Source organism: Felis catus, chromosome A3 (genome assembly GCF_018350175.1).
Source record: "Felis catus isolate Fca126 chromosome A3, F.catus_Fca126_mat1.0, whole genome shotgun sequence".
NCBI lineage: Eukaryota > Metazoa > Chordata > Mammalia > Carnivora > Felidae > Felis > Felis catus.
Window position 1 is genome coordinate 66,484,233 of NC_058370.1, and position 24,216 is coordinate 66,508,448.

Sequence of the window (24,216 nt, forward strand, 5' to 3'; positions counted from 1 at the left end):
CATTTTCAATCTTAAACTTTTTTTTAACAGCAGTAGATTTATCAAAATAGTAGATTGCCTTGACATCCCATATCTCTTAAAGGTTGTCCTCGATTTGTTTCTCTTACTTGCACATTTCTTTTAAAGGCATTTTCAATTGTGGATTTTTATGTGGCAAACATCTGAGACCTTGTATGCCTGAGTGCATTTTTATTACTCTCTCTCACTGAAATGAAAATTTGGCTGTGTATAAAGTTTAAGGTTCACGGTTCTTTTCCTTCAGTAAACAAATAAATACATGATAAGAAAAACTGTATGATCATCTAAAAAGAAGGGGGGAAAGGTAACCAATACCCATTCATGATAAACAACAACAACAACACAAAACTTTCAATAAATTAAGAATAGAAGGACAGTCTCTCAATCTGATAAAGGGCATCTATTCAAACCCCTCAGTTAATGTTTTTATAGTGGAAGACTGAGTGTTCTTCCCCTAACATCAGGAACAAAGCAAAGATGTCCACCTTTGAATCTCTATCCACCATTACACTAGAGTGCCAAGCCACTGTGGGAAAAGATACCCAAGGCATACAGATTGGAAAGGAAAAAGTGAAACAGTCCTTGTTTGCAGACAACGTGATCATGCACATTGAAAATCCTAAACAATCTTTTATAAAAAGCCACTAGAATTAAGTGAATTTAGCAAGGCCACAGGTTACAGGTCAATATACGATAAATAATCAATGGTATTTCCATATATTAGCAATGAATACATGGAAAACAGAATTTTAAAAATATCATTAAAATAGGATCCCAAAACATAAGACACTTACTGATATCTTTAATTATTTAAGTATACTTTTTTTAAAATCGTCTGGGAATTTTATTAATTGAAGTTATTGTGGTCCAGTCCTGCTGTGAGGTCTTTTCATTTGACTCTGTTAAAGTGTAATTCAGAGACATTTAGTTACCTGCAAGCAAATGGTTTGTTGGTTTGTTTGTTTGTTTGTTTATGAGAAAGAGAGCCCGCATGCATGACAGCCAAGCAGGGAAGGGACAGAAGGAGAAGGAGACAGAGAATCTTAAGCAGGCTCCATGCCCAGTGTGAAGCCTGCAGGGCTCAGTCTCACAGCCCTGAGATCATGACCTGAGCCAAAATCAAGAGTCAGATGCTTAACTGACTGAGATACCCAGGCACCCCTATACTCACTTATTTTAAAGAGAATAGTCATTAGACTGTTAACAAGAAAGGATTTCAAAAAGGGAGGAAAAAAACCTGATGACACTCTGGGAACAGTAAGTGTGTAGATTTTGGTTTGATTTTTGGTGAGGAAGGTGCACAGATCAGCAGGTACCTGACAGAGTCTAGCCTGTGACGTGTGCTCTGGAATAAGCTGTCTAAAAAAGCAAAAGAAACAGTTTTAGCTACTGACAGATTCCTCTGATAAGTTGGAGATTTTAATTGTGGAATATTCATGCCAGGCTGACACCGTTAGATCAGGTCTGTACCATTTTCCTCCTTAGAATTTCTTATCTCTCATTCATGGTGATTATATCCTCCTGCATTTTGTAATTTTAGGTGATGAGCTCATCTTCGGCGGGGCTTTGTATCTGGGAATGCTGCATGGCCGAGATGGAGGTATGTTCCTTCACAGAGATTTTATGTTTGCTTCTGTCTGCTTAGTATCCATTTTTAAGTTAATTTTTCAACTTGCGGGCCCCCAGTTTCCATAGGTAGTATAAGATTGAACTCTAGACCTGAATAAGAGGAGACTGAAATGATAACTTCTTAGGAGAGTATTTTTTCCCCAATCAAGAAGCTAGGCCAAGAGATACAACTTCCCTGTTTCTCTGTGCATCTCTGAACATTTCATTTTTGGTTCATACTTTCACCAAGGTACATACCTTTGAGAGTCCTAGTTTTATGTAGAAGTGTCAAGTCTATCTCTTTACTTTTGTTAATCCAAGGTCCCTTCTCTTGTTGCTATGGGTACATTAAAAAATGCCTAGGTTCCTGAGACCTGTAAACCCTCAGGGGGGGCTCCACATCAGCTCAGCCAACATTCCCTCTCCCCTGCCCCTTAACTGAGTTCCCTCTTAATTGCTGACCACTGAGAATTTTCCCTAATTTCTGTGAGCTTAGCTCTCCAATCAACTGAAAGCTTCATTTATTTTACCATGATTTCAAGATGTTTTCAAAGAGAGAGAACATGTATGGAATATATTCATATATAAATGTAATATGAATGGTAGGAAAAGGCAATTCACAAATCCATTCCTGACTTATCTCCCACCTTCCCCTAAAGCCTCCACCATTATGTTTTGTTCTTCCCTAAGCAACATTAATAATTGTTTTCCCTTCTCTACTCAACATCTAACCACAGTTTTAGTAACAATAAATGAAGGGATGGATGAGTGAATCAATCAGTTAATCAACTTTATAAGAACAGTAAGCTTTTCAAATTTTATTTTTCACAGTGACACCTACTGACTATGCCTGGAATTCTTATCAGTATGAACATACTGAAGATTGAAATAACAGAAATATTGAAAAAAAGGGAATAGGCAAGAGAGGCTTCTAAAATGTATTAAGTTAAGGGATGCCTGGATGGCTCAGTCAGTTAAGCATCTGACTCGATTTCGGCTCAGGTCACAATATCACGGTTGGGGAGATCACGCCCTACATCGAGCTCTGCACTGACAGCTTGGAACCTGCTTGGGATTCTCTCTCTCCCATTCTCTCTCTGCCCCTCCTGATCTCTCTCCTTCTTTCTCTCCAAATAAACTTTAAAAATTTTTTTTAAAATTAAAATGTACCAAGTTGAGAATTGCACCTTTTTAAAACAAAGCCTTGCAGAGGGCATCTGGGTGTCTCAGTCGGTTAAGTGTCTGACTTCGGCTCAGGTCATAATCTCATGGTTCATGGGTTCAAGCCCCGCATTGGGCTCTGTGCTGACAGCTGAGAACCTGGAGCCTCCTTCAGATTCTGTGTCTCCCTCTATCTCTGCCCCTTCCCTGTTCATGCTCTGTCTCTCAAAAATAAATGAATATTAAAAATTAAAAAAAAAAAGCCTTGCAGGAATTGAATACTGAAAGTGAAAAGAGCTGAACTGTAAGATACAGACCATGTTAAAATTGAGTTCATATTTGAATGAACATGAATGAATGAATGTGAACCCTAAAACCTGGCTGGTAGGGGAAGGCTTACAGCGTAGGTGGGAGCCGGGCTGAGCTCCTGGTGTTGAGTCATGAAACTGGGATTCCTACAGGCCATTAGCTAAACACATACAATAAACTATAGGCTGCAGTCTGTCTACTCACATTATCGAAGTCTCTTAATAAAGAGGACATTTTCTATGGTGATCGCTTCTACCTTCCTAATAAGATTTTATTTGTAAAACTTCAATTGGCATGTTACTTTTCAGCGTCATAGTCATTGTATGAGCAGAGGTGGTTACCCTTTCTGGAGTTTTTCCAGCAAGTGTTTGCTCCAAGAATTAGCTCAAATCCTCTGCTTAGTCATCAAGTGGTTCATTATTTTTTGAGTGATTAGAAGTGTTCCCAGGGTTTGCCATACACTCAAGGACCATGCCTGACATGGAGAAAGCTAAAATGAAAAGAGACTTCTTTTGACAGTGTATTCTTTTTCAAAAAGGGTAGAGTTTTAACAATAGAAACTGATCCTTCTGGAACAATATTTTATTTTAGGAACTGCCATATATTCACAGAACAATCTGTATGAACTTCTCTGTACTGAGTGATGGCTCATCCTCTACTATAAGGAGGTAGAGTGGGGGAAATGGAGGATAAAGTGGCTCATTTTATTTTTTATTTATTCATTTATTTTTAATGTTTATTTATTTTTGAGAGACGAGAGAGAGCACAAGCAGGGGAGGGGCAGAAAAAGAGAGGGAGACACAGAATCCAAAGCAGGCTCCAGGCTCTGAGTTGTCAGCACAGAACCCGACGCGGAGCTGGAACCCACGAACTGTGAGATCATGACCTGAGCCAAAGTCAGATGTGTAACCAACTGAGCCACCCAGGCACCCCTAAAGTGGGTCATTTTAGATGCTATCCTAGGGGTATATTACCAGGCTTGTCAAGATCAAGCCTAAAGCAAACAATCCTCTCCCTCCAAGTTCAATGAATTTATTGTAAACGACTGTCTTTTTCTTGCAAGGTCCATATAAAATTGCTCCAAATCTGCTCCGAATGTTTCTTAAAAAGCTCACATACCCTTTATCGTTTATAATCAAAACTTTCCCCCCAGTGTTCTAAGTGGCTTGGGAAGCCCAATCCAGAGGCTGTCTGGAGCATCTCCTATCTACACGTGCAAGCTGCCGTGGGCCATACACAGTATCTGTGTGACCGCTGGTGCCATGTACAAGGTAAGTATGGGTATGGGGCAGAGCCAAAGGAACTGCAGTCTTTTGGGGGGCAGGCAGCAGAGGGCCGGACAGCCCCAGGGGCTCAGAGCCAGGCACAGAGGCTGCAGCTCCAAGGCCACAGCCCTACTTGCAGGAGGCAAGCAGTACCGGCCTAGAAGCCTCTGCACACCTTTCTCTTCCTGCCGACTCAGCCTGGCTCGGGCTTGCCCAGGGCTCAGCTCATTATCTTGTTATCTTTACAACTTTATTCCCACTGCTTACAAGCAAATCCTTCCCAAGTTTCTTAGTTGATCTTCAGAAAGAAGACACTGGTTGAGCCCATCATTTTGTCCCATGCTGTCTGGAGCAGCTAATTAATTAGTCCATGGGTAGCCTGGCCTCCCTGGGGGCAAGAGCTTTAGATACTGTGGTCACTAGTATCTAAAGGGATAGGGCATGCAATGAGGCTTAGGCACAGTTTGGGGCTATGAGTGAGTGATCTAGAGTCTCTTAACATGCGCTTCAGATCAGGCCTGAAGCATCTCTCATGGTGGCCTCCAGGAGTCCCTTGGGGAAGTTACTCCTTCCGCCTTTATTCCCCTAGGGCCAAGTATGCACTGGGGCCCAGGAAGGGGATAGACCTCTTTCAGTCCACTCTGGAGCCCATTTGTTTTAGCCTGCCTGGGCAAAGCTTATGAAGATTTTATTGGGATATCAAAATGGACACTTGGGCAAAGGGAGCCCTGGTGATGAGTAAGTGTCCTATCCTAATGCAAAATTTGCTCAATCTTATTTAAAAACAAAGAAAAGCTTGGGGCCCCTGGATAGCTCAGTCAGTTAAGCCTCTTGACTTCAGCTCACGTCATGATATCATGGGTCACAGGTTCAAGCCCTGAGTCAGGCTCTGTGCTGACAGCGTACCACCTGCTTGGGATTCTCTCTCTCCTTCTCTCTCTGCCCCTCTACTGCTTGCATGCTCACTCTCTCTCTCAAAATAAATAAAATAAAATGAGATAATAATAATTGGGCTTAATCATTACTTTTTTGCCTAGGAGACTAGCCAAAATGTAAATATCCAGTGTTATGAAAATACATATGGGGAAAAAAGGACTCTGATGCACAATGGAATGCAGATCAAAAGCCTTGGGATGGCACACACCCTCCAACCCAGCAATTTCATTTGTAGTGGAGAGCTGAAAATGTACAGTACTCCTGTTGTGAAACAAATATAGTCCTTTGATTGTCTGTGACTGATTTCCTCCAAAGCACCCATCTTGATAGGAAGCGAGAGAAAACTAAATTCAGTCCACGCCACTAAAACCCAGTTTAATTCAATACATAAAGGGACCATTTAGATGCTCAGTCTATCAAGGTAATTGTCTGGTCTCTCATCAATTCTCCCACTTCAACATAGGTTTAGGCACATAGGGGGCGGGAAGGCTTACATGTCCTATTGCATTAGGGAAAAGGCTCTTTGGAGTTCATATATAGTACACTCCCATTTCTGCTATTAAAAAAAAAAAAGTACAAGTGTCAAAGTGTGTCAAAGAAAAAAAGGCTGGAGAGGTAAAAAGCAAAGTCTTATCTTAGTTATCTCTGGGAGGTAGAATTGCACTGAGCTACTACCATCTTTTACATTTATCTGTTTTGGTTTAATTTTATAAGAAGAATGCATTAATTTCATAATCAGAAAAAACGAATAATGCTGTTTCATTCTGATAAAAAGCAAACAAATCCAACAGATGTTAACTTGGATTTTGACTGAAGTGTCAAGATATAATAGTGATTGAGCATCAAAGTAAGGTGTGAGCAGACCACAAATATTTCAAAGGCAATTTTCAAAATCTGGTTACCTGTCTCTTGGTCCTTGGCCTAAGGAATCCCTAACCCAGAGAGAGGAAATACAAGAGTCAGAAGAGGGGAGATTGGGGGGGGGGGAATTTGTGGGGAGGATTTCCCTGGGAAAATGTGAGGGATCACCTACTCCCTCCCCTCCAGTCTAGTGAGAAAGGCTTCAAGGGGACAGACTACTCAGGCAGCTTGAGGTGTGGTCATTGCTGTAGGGCATATACGATGGCCTGTTGCTGGTTGGCTCAGGAAGGCTAAGCAGCCTTGGCTGAGAGAAAAGGGCCTCGGTGAGAATTGCTCAACCAGCTGGGTGCAGGTCAAACGAGACAGGAGTCCTGGGGACAATTTGAGGCGGCGGCAGAGGTTAAGTCTCCCTGGGGTGGAGCCCAACCAAGAGGGTAGCCAGTGAGGACAAGTAGGTCCCAGCAGTTAAAGGCTGGGAGGCAAGTCCTATGGCAAGACTGTAGGGAGCAGGAGGCAGGGGGACCCTACTGAAGGAGAAGGAGTGGAGTCAGAGAAGCCCAGCAGGGAAGTCTCTCAGGACTTCACAGAAACCCTCAGGATCAGTGTTAAATATCTGCCAGGGGACCTGTGGCCTATGGGTCGCCAGGTGTAGGACCCATAAAGCCAGGACTATCCCCCTTCCCTCTCCTCTTTTCCCCATTTCAACCTTAAAGGTCAGAAACAGCAGCAAGATTAAGGAGAAGTGAATAAGAAAGAGAAGTAGCTCCCTCCCAGGCTACCTGCTATGGGCCCTAGCTTTGGGAGAGTGGGAGAGAAATCTTATCTATGAATGAAAATTTAAATATTGATTAGCATATTGGGCTGAACCCTTTTAATTATTTAGTTAAGCCTGCATTCATGACTTAAAGTGATTCCCTGGACTTTTACATTAAAGATGTCGAGAAAAAGTTATGAGCTTGGCAGGATTTTTATACGTGGTCATGGAAAAGACCATCCTAACCCTCACTGGAAGGGATTAAAAGCAGTGGAAGACAAAAATAAAGTGGCTTTGGTGGATATAACCCATAAATCCTGCATGTTCAGTATACTGGTTATACAACATTCCTTTCTTAAAAGCCACTCTGCCTTGAGTTTCTAGATGCACTACAGCAGAACAACCCAGATGTTGGCTAGAAGCTCCTTATTCCTTGGAGGTCTGGGTATAATGGGATCAGATCCAGCCAATTCCACAGGCTGGAGAAGTGGAGCTTGCCCAATAACTTCTGCTCATTCTCAGAGACTTCCTCACCTGAAGTCTCCTCAGCCTCTTATTTCTGAGTCTGTTTTCCTTTCCATTCTTTCCCCTTATCAGCCTGGATGCAGAAATGAGTATCTCTTAGCATTCCCTCTATAGAAGAATCTCTTCACACAAAGAACAGTTGTTGAGTTGTGAAGACTTTCCTGAAGGTTTTCCATCTTCTCAGAGTGGGGCAGTGTTAGGTGGTCAGGGAAGTTGCTTTACTTAAAGTTCACAACACTTACAGAGTGATTGCTGTTACTCAGGTGCAATGCTAAATGCTAGAGATACAGAGTACATGATGTCCACTGGCCTCAAGATACTTACAGTCTAGTTGGGGAGACACTGTAAAAGAATATGGTAAATGCCTGGTAGAGCTCAGGTTGCCATGGGAGCACATGGGGGGAGGCGAGGGCAGAGGACATCTAAACAGGCCTGAGGTGAGGACGGACATGGGAAGTCAAGGAAGACTTCCCTCTATGATAAGATAGCAGATTAGATAAAGAATCAAATAGAATTCAAGAATGGAAAAATATAGTTAGAGATGTTAAAAACTCAAGAGATGGGTTCAACAGTTTAGATGCATGAGAAGAGAGTCAATGAATTAGAAAACATAGCAGAAAAGGGGCGCCTGGGTGGCTCATTCAGTTAAGGGTTAGACTTCAGCTCAGGTCATGATCTCACAGTTCGTGGGTTTGAGCCCTGCATTGGGCTCTGTGCTGACAGCTCAGAGCCTGGAGTTTGCTTCAGATTCCATGTCTCCCTCTCTCTCTGATTCTCCCCCTCTGGTGCTCTGTCTCTCTTTCTCAAAAAAAAAATTAAAAATAAAAAAAATATATATAGCAGAAAAAAACTATCTAGAATAAAGAGACAACATAGAAAATCCAAAAGCAAGGGTAAGAGATACAAAGAATACAGTGAGAAGATCTTGCTTATATCTAGTTGGTGTCCCAGGAGAAGAGAGAAGGAGCTGAGATAACATTTGAAGAGATAATAGCCAAGAATTTTCCAGAACTGATGAAAGACTTTAAAATTCAGATCACAAAGAGCAACAATCCCAGAAATATATTCTTGGTGCATTAAATAAATCTTCAGAAAACAAAAGAAAAAGAAAAAAAATTAAAGACAGGTGGGGGTAGGGAAAAGATTGTTTTCAAAGGAGCAACATTTAGATAACTGACTTCTCAATAGCAAAAGTGGAAACCAGAAAACAGTGTAGTATCTTGAAAGGCTTTAAAAGTAAACTGCTAGTCTAAAATTCTATATCCTTGGTGCTCCTGGCTGGCTCAGTCAGGAGAGCATGTGACTCTTGATCTTGGGGTTGCAAGTTCAGGCCCCACAGTGGGTGTAGAGATGAAATAAATAAACTTAAAAAAAAATTTTTTTTAAATAATAAAATTCTACATCCAGCTAAAATCTCCTTCTTTCATAAATATGAGAAGATGTATAGTTTGTCCACTAGCAAAACACTGCATTAGTTTTCTATTCCTATGCAATAAATTACTACAAACTTAGCAGCTTAAAATAATATCCATTTATTTTCTCACAGTTCTGTAGATCAGAAGTCCAGGTAAGGATCAATTAGGCTCCCTGCTCAGAGTATGACAAGGCTGAAATCAAGGTGTTGGGTAGGGCTGGGATCTCATCAGAGGCTTGAGGTTCTCTTCCCAAGATCGTATGGTTGAAAGTGAGGTCTAAAAAAAGTCTAAGATTTAAAATTATATGAAGTATATTCTCTGATACAATGAAATTACAAGAAGAAAACTCAGAAAACTCCAGTTACATGGAAATTAAGAAATACTTCTAAATAACACATAGGTCAAATATGTATCACAAAGGAAATTAGAAAATAGTTTGAATCAAGTGTTAACAAAATTTCTGTGTATCGATTCCTATGGGATGTAGCTGACAAAGGGAAATTTGTACCCTTAAATGCACACATGTTAGAATATAAGAAAGACTGAAAATTCATGAGCAAAGATAAAGTCTCAAAAAGTAAGAAAGGGGCATCTGGGTGGCTCAGTCACTTGGGCGTCCGACTTTGGCTCAGGTCATGATCTCGTGGTTAGCAAGTTCAAGCCCTGCATCAGACTCTGTGCTGACAGCTCAGAGCCTGAAGCCTGCTTCAGATTCTGTGTGTGCGTCTCTCTCTCTCTGCCCCTCCCCTGTTCCTGCTCTCTCTCTCTCTCTCTGAAATAAATAAACAGTAACAAAATTTTTTTTTCTAAAAGTAATAAAAAGAAGATATGGGATACTATATTATCATTCACAAAGATTCACTATTCCATCTCTGGGCATTGGCATCAGGCTTAGCTATATCTCTTGCTCTAGTCAATGAGAAGCATATAGAAGTATGATGTGTCACATCTAGACAAAAGTTTTAAGAGCCAACATATGGTTCACCATACTGTCTCTTTTCCCTCTGTCATGATGACTGCCAATGTTCTAGATAGTGGCTGTTCTGTCAGCTCAAGTCCCAGAGTGAAGACAATGAGAAGAAGCCAGCCAACCTGACTGGAACAGGTAGAAAAAAAATGAGAAATGTTGTGAAAAGTCCTGAGATTTTTTTTTTCTGGATTGTTTGTTACTGCAGTATAACCCAACCTACCCTGACCATTACAGAAGTACAAATGAAACCCAAAAACATAAGATAAATGAAATAATAAGGATAACAGCAAAAATTACAGAAAGGGAAAATAACATGCCATACAGAAGATCAACAAAACCAAAAGTTGGTTCTTTGAAAGGAACAATAAAACTGATAAAACCTTACAAATTATCAAGAAGATTAAGAAGAGAGAATGCACGAATAACCAATGCCAGGAATAAAAAAGCAGATATCACTATGAATTCCACAAACATTAAAAAGATAACAAGAGGGGCGCCTGGGTGGTGCAGTCGGTTAAGCGTCCGACTTCAGCCAGGTCACGATCTCGCGGTCCGTGAGTTCGAGCCCCGCGTCAGGCTCTGGGCTGATGGCTCGGAGCCTGGAGCCTGTTTCCGATTCTGTGTCTCCCTCTCTCTCTGGCCCTCCCCCGTTCATGCTCTGTCTCTCTCTCTCTCCCAAAAATAAATTAAAAAAAAAAACGTTGAAAAAAAAAATTAAAAAAAAAAAAAAAAAGATAACAAGAGGGTTTTATGAGGGCTCCTGGGTGGCTCAGTTGGTTAAAGTATCTGACTTCAGGTCAGGTCATGGTCTCATGGTTTGTGAGTTTAGGCGCCAAGTTGGGCTCTCTACTGTTAGTACAGAAGCCTGCTTTGGATCCTCTTTCCCCTTCTCTCTCTGCCCCTTCCTGCTTGTTCTCACTCTCAAAATAAATAAATAAACTTAAAAAAAAAGAGAGTTTATGAATAATTTATGCTTAAAGTGTGAAAAGCTAGATGAAATGAATATATTCCTAGAAAAATACAACTTTCTGAAAATTGATCAAGGAGGAAATAGAAATTTTAAGTCCTGTGATTTTTAAATAAATTGAATCAGTACTTTAAAAACTTCCCATCAGGGCGCCTGGGTGGCTCAGTCAGTTAAGCAACCAACTCTTGATTTCGGCCCAGGTCATGACCTCATGATTTTTGAGTTCAAGCCCCATATCCGGCTCTGTGCTGACAATGCAGAGCCAGCTTGGGATTCTCTCTCTTCCTTCTCTCTGCCCCTCTGCCCCTCCCTCCCTCTCCCTCTCTCTCTCTCTCAAAATAAATAAATAAACTTTAAAAAAATAAAAAAAATAAAAACTTTCCATAAATAGTTAAGGGGAAAATAATGCTTACTGTATACAAACTCTCTGGAGAACAGAAAAAAAAAAAAAAAGTAGTATACCCTCCAATTCACTTATAAGGCTAGCTTAACTCTGATACCAAAAGCCAATGAAGATAGTTTCAGAAGAGAAAATTTAGGCAATCTCACTCATGAACACAGACACAAAAATTCTAAATAAAGTAGTACAGCAAGCAATATATAAAAAGGAAAATACATTATAACCAATGTGGTAGACAATATAATGGCTCCCAAAGAGGTTTATATCCTAATCCTCAAAACCTGTGAATATGTCATCTTACATGGCAAAAGGGACTTTGCAAAGTTGACTGAATTAAGGCCCCTGACATGGGCAGATTATCCTGGATTATCCTGTGAGCCCAATGTAATCATCAAAGTCCTCATAAGAGGGAGGCAGGAGGGTCAGAGTGAGAGAGAAGATGTGACCCTGAAAGCGGCGATTGGAGTAATGGACTTTGAAGATGGAGGAAGGGGCCACAGCCAAGGAATGCAACTAGCCTCTAAAAGCAGGAAAAGGCTAGGAACAATATTCTCTCCTAGAGCCTCCAGAAGAAATACAGATCCACCAATACCTTGATTTATCCCACAAGACCCACTCGAGACTTCTGACCCCAAGAATTGGGAGATAATAAAGGTGTGGTATTTTAAGCCACTATGTATTTGGGGATTTGTTACAGAAGCAACAGGAAACAAATACAACTCAGTTGATCTTATTCTAGAAATGCAAGGATGGTTTAACATTGGAAAATCAAAATAGTTCACCATATAAATAAATTTGAAGGAGAAAAATTATATGGTGAGCTCAATAAATGAAAAGAAATTTGTAAAATTCAATTTCAATCACCATTAAATAAAACACAAACTTTTAACATTGTAAGATTAAAAAGGGTCTTTTTAAATTGGATATCCTTTATCAGAGGATGAAGCAAAATCAATATGTCATACACTAGCACTCATATAACACGGTATGTCAATAATAGTTCAATAAGAAGGAGGAAGGGGGAGCCTGGGTGGTTCAGTTGGTTGAGCATCCAACTCTTGATTTCGGCTCAGGTCATGATCTCACGGTTCATGGGATCAAGCCCTGTGTTGGGCTCTGCACTAACAGGGCAGAACCTGCTTGGGATTTTTTCTCTCCCTCTCTCTCTGCCCCTCTTCTACTCATGTTCTCTCTTTCTCTCTCTCAAAATAAATAAATAAGCCTTAAAAAAAAAAAAAAGGAAGGGAGAAGGAAAGAAGGAAAGAAGAGAGGAAGTTAGTTGGGGGGGGGAGGGGGGGAGGAAAGAAAACAATGGAGTAACTGCCATAAAAAGCCAGCAGTTACATTTAAGAGGAAGAAGACTGTACTTGGGAAGGGGTATATTGGGGACTTCTGGGATGCTGGTAAAACCGTATTTCTTTCTAGTTGATAGTTAATGAAAGTGCTTCATAATAATTATGTTTTATGTAATTTCCTTTAATTGTGTTATTTTTTTTTTGCTATTCAGCAAAAATGCTATTAAAACAAAAATTTTTTTAAAAGGTAGAGAAGAAAGGAAAAAAGATTTAAAAGCAGAGAGAGCAAAGCTATGTTTTAAGGCCTAAAACTGCTATAATCATTAAAGGGCAGATGCACAAGTTGGCCTTAGGAGTGGTGGAGCTTAAAATCAGGCCACCTAACCTGAGCTGAAAGGCTCTCAGTGTTCCTGGGTTGGACTGACTTCTCTCCTCCAGGATAGCAGTATCTGGGCAAAGAACCAGCACTGGCAAAGGCTGGGAGAAAGTGTGAACCCCCACTCTTGGGTGGGCACCATTGTAGCAGTCCTGCAAGATGACACAGAAAACACCGAGGAGAAGCAGGAGTCACCTGGGACCCCAGGGGAACAGAATGGACCCAGATGATGGGAGGGAAGTCAATGCATGGAGAAACGTGCTAGTATCTCAATCATGAAATTGGGTGGAGGGGAGGGAGGGATAGGCGACATCCCAGAGCTCTCATCTCCCAGGCCTGGGGAAACCTTTAACATTATAGGATTCTGAAATTAACATAATAAATAATTACTGAGTGCCCACTATGCACAAGCACAAAGAATTCATGGTTTTGAAGCTTGCCTTTGTAGGGCCTCATCCCTCACCTAATGATTACCTGCAGTTTTTCTGGCAGCTGTCAAAGGGAAAAACTGACCATACAGCCAGCCCTTGGCAGAGTTTTCATGGCAACATTCTAGGAGGGCTGGTTCAGTTGGCCAGTTCACAGTACTAATCATTAAGAACGACACGAGACACCATGGGCCAGAAATGCTATGAGCCAACAACCAAGGTCATAAGTAAAGGCTGATTTCCAAATACAAGGCCTGTGGGCCATGGGACTACAAGAAGATTGGGCAGGCTCTGTATCATACACACTGATGATCTGAGTGCATGAAAGCACTCTTGGCTATGAAGAAAAGGTTTAATTGTATTCAAATTTAGGGTTTTTAGGATTCCTGTTGGGAACACAGGGTCCTGCGGGGGCCCTGAACAGCAAATACAAGAGAGAAGAGAGGAACAGAAGGTGGGAAGGACATCCCCCACCAGGCTTTTCCCATGTCTGGATGGCCTAATTACTCCCAGCACTGTGACAATTAGTATAAATAAGAGTGATTTGATGGAGTGAGGGGATGTGGTAATAATCATACATAATCCCTCTCTGTATTAGTACACAGAAAGAATCGTTCCAATTTTAGTATACGTGCTGCCGAAGCGAGCACAGTACACAGGAAGAATCAAAACCACCTGCACCCTGCTTACTGTTGATGTTAACATGACCTTTTTATTATATGAAACTCTTGCTCGGGATGATAAAAGTTGTAAATAACTATTGTTTTTGCAGAAATTTCAAGAAGTAACCTTGAATGAATTTTGCAACTTTTCAATAGATTGCATCCAACCACTGTTTATCTTCTAAGACTCCTTGAAACTCTTGTTTCAAAACCCTCACCTCGCGCTGTCCATCCATCCTGAACTATTGTTATCATGATTCTTGCCCAGTCCTTATCAAGCTCATTAGAAAAGCTGCCTTAAAATAGACCCAATATTTTATAAATATCTTGACGTAGCCTCCCCAATACAGATGCTACTATGACTCTGCACAGTTGTGTTTTCCTTCCTGCGATCAGAACTCAGCTTTGCATTCTCACAAAGTTGTTTGGATGATATTTTCAGGGAGCAGCATTCAATTATGAGGCCCACTGAGACCTCCTTGCCAATGTGGCCAAGACCCTGACTCAGAAAGTGTGCTCCTCTGAGGTCCTCAAGCCCCTCAGGAGTCTTTTAGACCACAGCAATGAGAGATGTAAGTCTTGTACTGGGCTTGAGCTCCCCAAGTACAGAGTCTATTTGTCTCTAGTGATAAGGAACCCCTTTCGGGAATCCTTTGATTATCTGACCATATTTGAAAATCTTTTCTCTTGGTAGATATCTGCCTTATTATGAACAATACCACTATTGTCTATGTCCATCCTGGTCATTTTCGGTTGTGCCTCAATCAGAGCAAAGTTTATAGTGGAAAGGACAGATACGGGACCCAAGAAGTATGTCCCTAACCTGGCCCTGGGACAAATTCTGTCTTGGGCCACTTATGAGAACTCTCCTCAGACTTATCTTGAGGTTCAGCAAAGATGTCTCCGCACCTTCTATCTGCCAGAAAGTATAAATTCATCAGAGTTGTGGCTGGGTAAGGTCTAGCTGTGAGGCTGGGGGGCCTTGAGCCAGAGGATGCCATTCCCAGGCTCTCAAGGCTTTGTCTTGGTATAAACCTCAGCCCATGCCATCCATGTATTTATGCTCTATCCAAATTTGTGCACTTATCTTCCTAAATAGCATCATTTCACCAAGGATAATTTAGAATTACAGTGGCCACTATGAGGAAGTTCTGATATGAACAGTTATTCACTGGAGAGGTGCCACAGAATGTAAAGGCAGCACAATTCTAAGCATCCAATGGTCTTCATTATTTTTTATTAGCATGAGGAAGCATCCAAAAGAAACCATATTCAAAAATTGCTTCCTTAACAGATTGCTTGGCCAAAGCAAAAGAAAAATGTGAACATGTTAAAACTATTTTTTAGATCTCCCAAACCACAACTCAAGCCTACGATCTTCTTCCCCCATGCTATGCATCTCCCATCTCCTGCTACCCCTCTACCTCTTCCCCTGATGCACTGCCCCTCCCTTCTGGCCAGCCAGGTACCCCAAATCTCACTTACCTCTTTAAAGTAAACCTCCTGCAGAACAGAGAAAACCTCTTATGGTGGATTTTAAGCTCTGGTTTCATTCTCAGCTGAAAGCCATTGTCAGAGACTCTGTCATTGCCTAGACTAGAGAGAAAACATTGCAGAGGAACTTAGAATCATTTGAGAGACATATAGCCCAGGGCAGCCATATATGTACCAATTCCTTCTAGATGCAAGGAGTTCAATGAAAAAGTCAGAATGGGAAGACTCTCAAGGGTAACTTAAATAGCCTTCATTTGCATAGGAAATCCTTGGGGTTTATAAAAGCTGGAGAGTTGGTCAAGGTCTTTTGGAGGCTATCGTCTTGTCTTTCGGGTAAAAATAGACTGTGCTCTGGTTCAGTTCTTCAAACCAAAAAGGGAGAAGTCTCATGGAGACTTCAGGGAAGGTTCATACCTAGTGGCTGCACGCAGGAGTTGATCCTGAAGCAGACATGACCCTGGCTCCTCTCTTATCTTTTTGTGAATGGCCTTGAACCATACATAGAGGAGCCATATTATGCAAGCAAAAAGTAGAATGGGAAATAACCCCAAGCCCAGACCCCCAAAACCTTGTTGAATATTTGGAAAGAGTTCTAGAACTAAGCAACCAAACAACAACAAAGATACCAATGAAGGTGTTTAGTTTCTCGTTCGACTTTTTTTTTTTAATTTTTTAAATGTTTTTAAAGAGAGAGAGAGAGAGATGGAGTTATTTTTGAGAGAGAGAGAGAGAGATGGAGCACGAGCAGGGGAGGAACAGAGAGAGAAGGAGACACAAAATCTGCGAAGCAGAGCCCAACATGGGCTGAGCCCAACACGGGGCTTGAACTCGTGAACCATGAGATCATGACCTGAGCCAAAGTTGTAAGCTTAACTGACCGAGCCACCCAGGCGCCCTTCTCATTCTACTCTTAAACCCACTAGGAAACATTTCTTTAAAAATTAAAGGACAACCTTACAAATGTTTTATTGATACAGCATAATAATACCAATCTTAAACCCAACCACTATTATACAACCTCTTCCTTGGAGTCGGCAAACTACTCTGGCCACACATCTAATCTCACCATGCTTTCCCCAGGCCCCAGCCCATAACCATCAGCCTCAAACCTTTAACCAAGGAATGTTCTTTTAACTTTTGGGACACCACACTCATTAACTTAATAGCAAGGGATTTACTGTGCGACTGTCACTGCTACATTAAATGCTCTCCTGATGGTCTCTTCCTTCTGGTCCCCAAGGACCTCCCTATTCATAACAAGATCCTGGCTCATTTGGATATGATTTACCAGTACCTTTGTGTGTAAATCAAGCAGAGACTGAAGATCTCTTAACAGCAAAAATCCTACTGATATTCTACTGGAGCAAAACCCATCAAGGTTCAATCTCTACCCAAACTTGCATAACAGCATCTAATATAAGGTGATAAAGAAGGAGTAAAACTAATAATCAAAAGCCTTTTTTAAAAAAAGAAAAGACTTAAAGAGAAAGGAGTCTCATACCTTGTCCCAGCCCTTGTAACATGCTCCTATCCTCTCAGTTGAAAAACCCAGTGGGCAGGAATATAGATTTGTTTAGGATCCCAGGGCCACAAATAAATTAGTCACTCGCTGCTTCCCTTTAAGATCAAACTCAAATACACTCCTTTTCTTTTTTTTTTTTTTTTTTTTTTTTTTTTTGGTTTCCATACAACACCCAGTGCTCATCCCAAAAGGTGCCCTCCTCAATACCCATAACCCACACTCCCCTCCCTCCCACCCCCCATCAACCCTCAGTTTGTTCTCAGTTCTTAACAGTCTCTTATGCTTTGGCTCTCTCCCACTCTAACCTCTTTTTTTTTTTTTTTTTTCCTTCCCCTTCCCCATGGGTTTCTGTTAAGTTTCTCAGGATCCACATAAGAGTGAAAACATATGGTATCTGTCTTTCTCTGTATGGCTTATTTCACTTAGCATCACACTCTCCAGTTCCATCCATGTTGCTACAAAGGGCCATATTTCATTCTTTCTTATTGCCACGTAGTACTCCATTGTGTATATAAACCACAATTTCTTTATCCATTCATCAGTTGATGGACATTTAGGCTCTTTCCATAATTTGGCTATTGTTGAGAGTGCTGCTATAAACATTGGGGTACAAGTGCCCCTATGCATCAGTACTCCTGTATCCCTTGGGTAAATTCCTAGCAGTGCTATTGCTGGGTCATAGGGTAGGTCTATTTTTAATTTCTTGAGGAACCTCCACACTGTTTTCCAGAGTGGCTGCACCAATTTGCATTCCCACCAACAGTGCAAGTCAAATACACTACCACTCTATTTGCAAGTCCTAAAGAGACTGACTATGTGTTTCACAGTTGTAGATCCATACTTGTGCTTCCTTTGCTGTGTGTCTGTAAATGAAAAGTCAATACTTGTTTGTCTTCTCCAGGGAAAATCAAAAATAGTACCTGGACCACTGTGCCTCAGTTTACTGAGGTCCCCTCCATTTCACAAATCCTCAACCAGAACCTCAAGGGCCTTACACTGCCCTGTAATTCTATTCTTATTCAATATGTAGACAGACAATCTTTTGTTGTGTTCCAAAGATGAGGTGAGCTCCAAGGCTGATTCATCTACTGCTTACTGCTCAGAGACAGCAGAAGGGCTCCATAGAAAAGCTGACAATTTGTCAAAGGAAGTGCACTACCCAAGACAAAAGATATCTCATGGAGGGAAATCCCTTACTCCAGACAACCAGCTGTGCAAGGGGTTTGTGGCCCATATCTAAGACAGTTATGAGGATCCCCAGGTCTCACTGGCTACTGCAGGCCATACATCCTGAACTTTTCTGAAATCTCCACTCCATTATTCAACCCACTCAAGTCCTTGCTAACCATACCTTTTCTCTTGGAATCCGAACATGAACAGACTTTTTGTGAGTTCAGATTAGCTCTTCAACACCCTCCCATTCTGGGCCTAACCAAATACCATAAACCTTCAACCTATAAGTACATGAGAGATCTCTTCAAGCCCTTAACTTCGTGGGAATCGAGACCAATAGCTTGTGATCTAGTGGCAAGAGCCTCCCCACCTAGTCAGAGGCAGCAGCTGAACTAGTGGAATATTCTGTCAGCTTGGTGGTAGAGGTGATTTGTCCGGTAGCATCTTTGTTGCTCTGTAAAATTACACATTTCTTAGTAGGTCGGTTTACCTCCTATGAACTTCAGTACTTTCTCTGAGATGCTGGGACTGTCAGGCAGTGCTCTCCCTCAGTCTGGTAGGCAATCAACCCAGCTTCTCACAATCAGCAAGTTATTTTTATAGCATTTTCCAGCCGGCAGATAATGGCAATCTTTATTAGAACTTGTCCTAAACTCTCGTCTGAGAGATTTCAGATTATTAAAAAAGAAAAACAATCACCATCTGAGAGATTTCTGATTATTAAAAAATAAAAGCAACTGCCACACTTTCTACACGCCTTTTATTTTGGCAAACATTACTAATACAATCATGGCTGCTCTTTGCTCTTGTTCCTATAGTCTCTTACTCCCCTGAAAAAAATGCTGGTCACTAGCAGGTTAGGGGCTTGTCTCTGCCAGAAAAGAACCACAAAGGTATCAGGAATGTGGCTGCAGTGTTAAGGAACAGCTAAGTTCTAACCACAATACTGTGTTCCTCTCTCCCCCGTGCCATGCCCACACAAATCTTGGTGCTTGAGTCAAAGGAACAAGCAATAATTCTTCAGTTAGTTCCCTGGAGTCCTGCAACCTGGGGGCAGGGTTGGCAAAGATTAGGGAGAAAAAAGGGAGGAGGGGAGGCTTATTTATTTCCATCAGGGCTGCCTTCCTGTCCTCAACTCTGCTGTCCTCTGCCTGCTCCAACGCTGACCCTGGGGCATATCACAGGGTGTTCTCAGGCCATCCTCATCTAAAGAACAGGGACAGCTCTCTCCAAGTGAAAGGCGGTTCCAGTGACCAACAAGGGTAGCCAAAGGCTAACCAAATGCCAGCTACAGGGGGTAACAAGAGTAGGCGCAGCTTTCATGTAAATGGAGTAAATGGTTTCTAAATTCGAAAGGCCAGACCTGTCCGTTTTCCTTCATCTACTTTCTGGCCTCTGGAAGTTTAGGACAGACCCCAAGTGCTCCCAAGGTCGGAAAATGCTGTCCCCAAGCATGGAATGGAGCTGCATTCGGAACCTGGAAAGGAGGGTACCCATTTGGGAGTTACAGGGGTGGAGTAGTGGTGAAGCAGAAGATTGCCTTCCACAGACAACCCCCCCGTAGCAAAGGGCCTGGAAGGACTAAGCACCAGTGGCCTGGGCTCTGCTTGGCAAAAAACCTTACCACAGTTACAGAAGCAGTGAGTCTGGTGACACTGAAAGCGGTCAAGTCCACTCTCACCGCCACATGTCAGGCAGTGGTAAAGCCCTCTATGTTGTGGAGGAAGGTGGACACCTAATTCTTAGGAGTCTATACTACACTTAAAAGCTTGCCCTAACTCTCCTGTGTTCTGGAGTCTTCGGTCTGCACCATGCAACATGTCACTTACATTCAAGAGAGTTTTTTTGGTCTCGCTGTGATTTCTTGCATGATGGCCTCAATCCCCACACTCGACTGTAAACCGCCCCAAAGGCGGGAACACCCTAATCAGTCCCTCCTCCTACAGGCCACCTTGTGATCCCTTGAACTTCTTATTCTTAGCACCCCACAAAGCCAAGCTAAGCCATGCCATGAGTTTTGATCACAGTGTTGAGACACCAGAATTACGAAAGAAATACCAAGTTGGAAAACAGCTTAAAACCTTGAAGAACTCCAGGGTAACGGGATTCCACAGAGGACACGCCAGCCAGCTCGCGCGGGGTTGTCAAGTTGGAAAGAGGAACTGCGTTGTTACAAAAGAAAATGAAAAGTCTCTCGGAGTGCAGACGCCTGTTCCGCACCGCAACCCGCCTGCCCGAACACGCGCTCAGGGCTCGCGCGTCCCAGCAGGGCCGGCTCCCGGGGAGGCTCGCTCTCGAAGGCGGGGGCAACCGGCCGGCCTCTCCCCGGATTTGTGACGTGCAGCGGTGGTGACGAGGCCAACACACAAAGCCGGGGTGTCGGACTGGGGAGTCCCCAGGCCAAGAGTCCCGATGGGATGGGGAGGGGGCGGGGAGCGAGGCGCCCCCAGGCGCGGGGGCCCCGCGCAGCATTAAAGTGAGCGCCGAGTCGGCGGCAGCGGCGGCGGGGACCTGGCGTTGGCAGCAGGGCGGCCGTCAGCGCTCCTCGCGTGCCTGGCTGCTGCGGCCTCGCTGGCCGCCCGCGCGCCCGGCTCGCAGAGGCCGTGCCACGCCCCCGCGGAGGTGGAGCAGCGGCCAGGGGCGGGTCCACAGCTGGCGGCGCCCGGGCCCGGGGCGGGGGCTGTGGCAGCAGCTGCAGCAGCGGCGGCGGCAGCACCGCCAGGAGCTGCTGCAGCGGAGGCGGAGGTTGCTCCTGGACGAGTCGGGGCCGCGCAGCCGGAGCCCCAGTCCGGAGGCGCCGGGCGGTGCTCTGGGTGCTGCTGCTGCCGCCCGGCCGCCGCCGCCCGGGCCCCTGCTGCCGCCCGGGACCTGGCCGCCGCCTGCGCCCCCGCCGCCCCCGCCAGCGTGTGCGCCCCAGCCGGGACGCCGCCCCCGGCCGGGTCTCCACTTCTCGGCCGCACCTCCCATGACAGCGCCCGCGCGAAGATGGCTGCGAAGGGCGCGCACGGCTCCCACCTGAAGATGGAGAGCGAGCTGGAGCGCTGCCGCGCGGAGGGCCACTGGGACCGCATGCCCGAGCTGGTCCGGCAGCTGCAGACGCTGGTCGTGCCCGGCGGCGGAGGCAACCGACGAACCAGCCCGAGCGCTGCGTTCACCTCTCTGGACGCCGGTGAGTGAGGGAAGGGGCTGGCTCTAGAGTACCCAGCGCGCGAAATGCACCGCCTCCTCCAGGAAGCGGGCCCCGACTGCCTCCCGGCCGCCGACGGCCGTCTTCGGTATTACCCTTCCTGTAGTGTTGGTGTTAGGAGCAACCAGGGTGATTAGCAAGGTTCTTTTGCCCCAGGAGAAAAACCACAAGCAGGTTTGGGGGAGAAAGAGAGACTGCTCTTGCTCTCTGTCCTTTGGGATCATGTGGGTAACTCCGTCTACTGTGAAATGGTAGTATCGGCACAGATCAGCTCCGGGCAAGATCTGGACTCTTGCACCGCCCCTTCACCCTGCACCCGGTCCCTAAACTCCATCAGGTGAAGGCTGTGTGTCTCTCCCCGCCCTCCCCTTCTTTCTCCCGAGCCTAGTTGACAACTGAGCTCTGTCCACAGCAGACAAGGTTGGGGGGTTGGCGAGCTCCGGCGTGCGGTGGTGAAGCAGGAAAGCGGCCCGGTAAACCTCAGTTTCCTCATCTGTGGTCGGACTCGGGACTCATCTAGCCCTGGCTTTGGCAGTAGGGCTGGTTTGACTGGGCTGGACTCTTGTGCTGGGGCGGGAAAGCACCCTGATGTGGCAGTCGCGGGGAGGGGAGGGGAACGGAACACCCCGCCCCGGTCTCTGGCTTCAAATCATGTTCCTGGTGCCCTCAGCTGATCCTGGAGAGCCCTCCCCGAGCCCTCTCTGTGAGCAACCACTTTAGAGCCTTGTGGAAGGAGGTAGGGAGTCAATGAATGCAGTTATGAAGAGGTTTTAAAGACTGCCCAGCCTGTGGAAGGTTCTGTGGGGGAGACAGAGTGGTGGTGGTGGTGATGATGATGGTGATGGTGATGGTAATGATGATGATGATGATAATAATAATAATAATAATAGCAGCTAACACTACCCAGCATTCACTGTGTGCCAGACACTGCCCCCAAGCACTTCAGTCAACTCATTAATTCCTCCCAACAACCCCATGAAGCCTGCACTTTTGTTTGCTCTGCTTGCAGATATGGAAGCAGGCCCCAAAAGGTTAAATAATTTGATCATCCAATCAATAAGTGGTAGAGCCAGGGTTTGAACTCAGGCTTCTGAGTATATCCTTTTAACCTCTTGCACTGTTACCTCTAAATGAAATGCAGCACAACTCCTCCAGCCTCAGGAGTTGCCAAAATGGATGAGGAGGCAGAGAAGTGACCAGAGGGCGATCGTGCAGTGAATGGCAGAGCTCAGAGGAAAAGGAGTTTTGGGGGAGCCGCAGAATGTGTGCTGGCCTCCGACTGGTATTGGGAAGGGCAGAGTGTGTTTGCCCATCGAGGAGGAAGGATAGAAGGCCACTGAGGGGGCCAGGGGACATGGACAGACAGTCGGGTTGAGGCTTTGAGATAGATCTGGGCACAGGGGTTGAGGGGAGTGACCAGAGCAATAGGTGCATGTATGGGAGAAGTTGGTGGGCCCTGGTCTTCCAGGCCAAAATAGAGAAATTGAAGGTTTTCTTCTGTCCCCTGCATGGAGTGATGTGGTGGGGTAGGGCTTCCAAGGGTGGGAGTGGAAGTGGACCCACATGGAGGGCATTGGGGCCTGGGTGAGTTATGGGAATCTGAGTAAGATTGGCCCCACAGAGAAACATGCTGGGCCAAGACAGGAACCCGACGTCCTCGAGTCCAGTTATTTAAAAAAATTTTTTGAACATTTATTCATTTTTGAGAGGCAGAGAGACAGAGCCCAAGTGGGGGAGGGACAGACAACAGTGAGGGAGACGGAGAACCCGAAGCAGGCTCCAGGCTCTGAGCTGTTAGCACAGAGCCTAACGTGAGGCTTGAACCCACGAACCGTGAGATCATGACCTGAGCCGAAGTCTGACGCTTCACAGACTGAACCACCCAGGTGCCCCTTGAGTTCAGTTTCTTAAACTGCTCTTCGGAGGTCTCAAGGAGGTTATATAATTAATTAATTGGTATTCCAAGAGGAACAAGTTTAGGGAGCACAAAAAGTAAAGAAATTGGACCTAATAGATTCAATATTGTTAAACAGATTTTTTTTTTTCACTGCAGGACTTTTCAGAGCCTTTAATATGCTCACCTGTCCATGATGTATAAGACAAGGCTGGATTATAAATAGCATATTTCTCAAACTTGCCTTGACCATATTCTATGAGGCATTATTGGGAAACACTGGTATGGCATAATTTATAAATGGTATAGTATGGTTATAAAGTGCTTTCCCTATTTTTTTAAAAATCCTTATAAACAACCCTATGGGCAGAGCACGAGTTATTGTCTCCATTATACAAATAGGGACACCAAGGCCCAGCGAGGTCACATAATGTTTATGTGGCAGAGCCTGTATGAAAGTCTACATTCCTGCCATCAAGTCTACTACTAGTGAAGGTGGGGGCAGGGCACAAGGGGCGTGGCTTGGCTTCACCATGGGGACTACCTGTCACAAAAGGAGGGAGTCTGAGCGAGGCATTGGGGTCTCTCCTGCCAATTTTTGGGTTTGGTTCTGTGAGTGATTTCTATCCCCCTGTTAGATCTGGATACACTGGCCTAACACACAGGCTGGCACACACACAGATGCACACTGGGAAAACAAATGAGTCCTAAAACCCAAGTGTAGAGCATTTTTTGGATTGTCTGCTATTTTGGTTCTCTCTCTGCAGGGTTTCTTCATCATTCAAGGGACTGAGGGCCTGTTTTTTTGGAGTGGTATAGGCACTGACCCCCTCCAACCCAGGAGAGAGATTCTTAATGTCCCACTTGGCCTGTTACACTTGTATAGTCAGTGACCAGAAGCTTCAACAGTTACAAATTTTGGGAGAGGGAGGGAATGTATTGAGGGGGAAGCCAGACCCCAGTTGAACCCCATTTTAAAGACTGAGGCCCTGAGCC

At 44.3% G+C, this 24,216-nt stretch overlaps 1 protein-coding gene, 1 long non-coding RNA gene and 1 pseudogene across 2 annotated transcripts in view; 2 read left to right on the forward strand and 1 right to left on the reverse strand.

The window, feature by feature from the left end:
- LOC102901533 overlaps nt 1-20,416 on the reverse strand; it is a 118,478-nt pseudogene extending 98,062 nt beyond the window's left edge.
- On the forward strand, nt 3,968-5,880 carry LOC123384446. Its single transcript, XR_006595540.1, has 2 exons — nt 3,968-4,367; nt 5,399-5,880. It is a non-coding gene; the product is annotated as an uncharacterized LOC123384446 (long non-coding RNA).
- Nucleotides 20,417-20,882: 466 nt separating the features above from the next.
- The window catches only part of TTC7A (tetratricopeptide repeat domain 7A), a 120,009-nt gene continuing 116,675 nt past the window's right edge, over nt 20,883-24,216 (forward strand). The window contains exon 1 of the mRNA XM_003983963.6: nt 20,883-21,308. Coding sequence (XP_003984012.3) covers nt 21,125-21,308 — 184 coding nt within the window. The 5' untranslated portion in view covers nt 20,883-21,124. The remainder of the gene's footprint in view (nt 21,309-24,216) is intronic.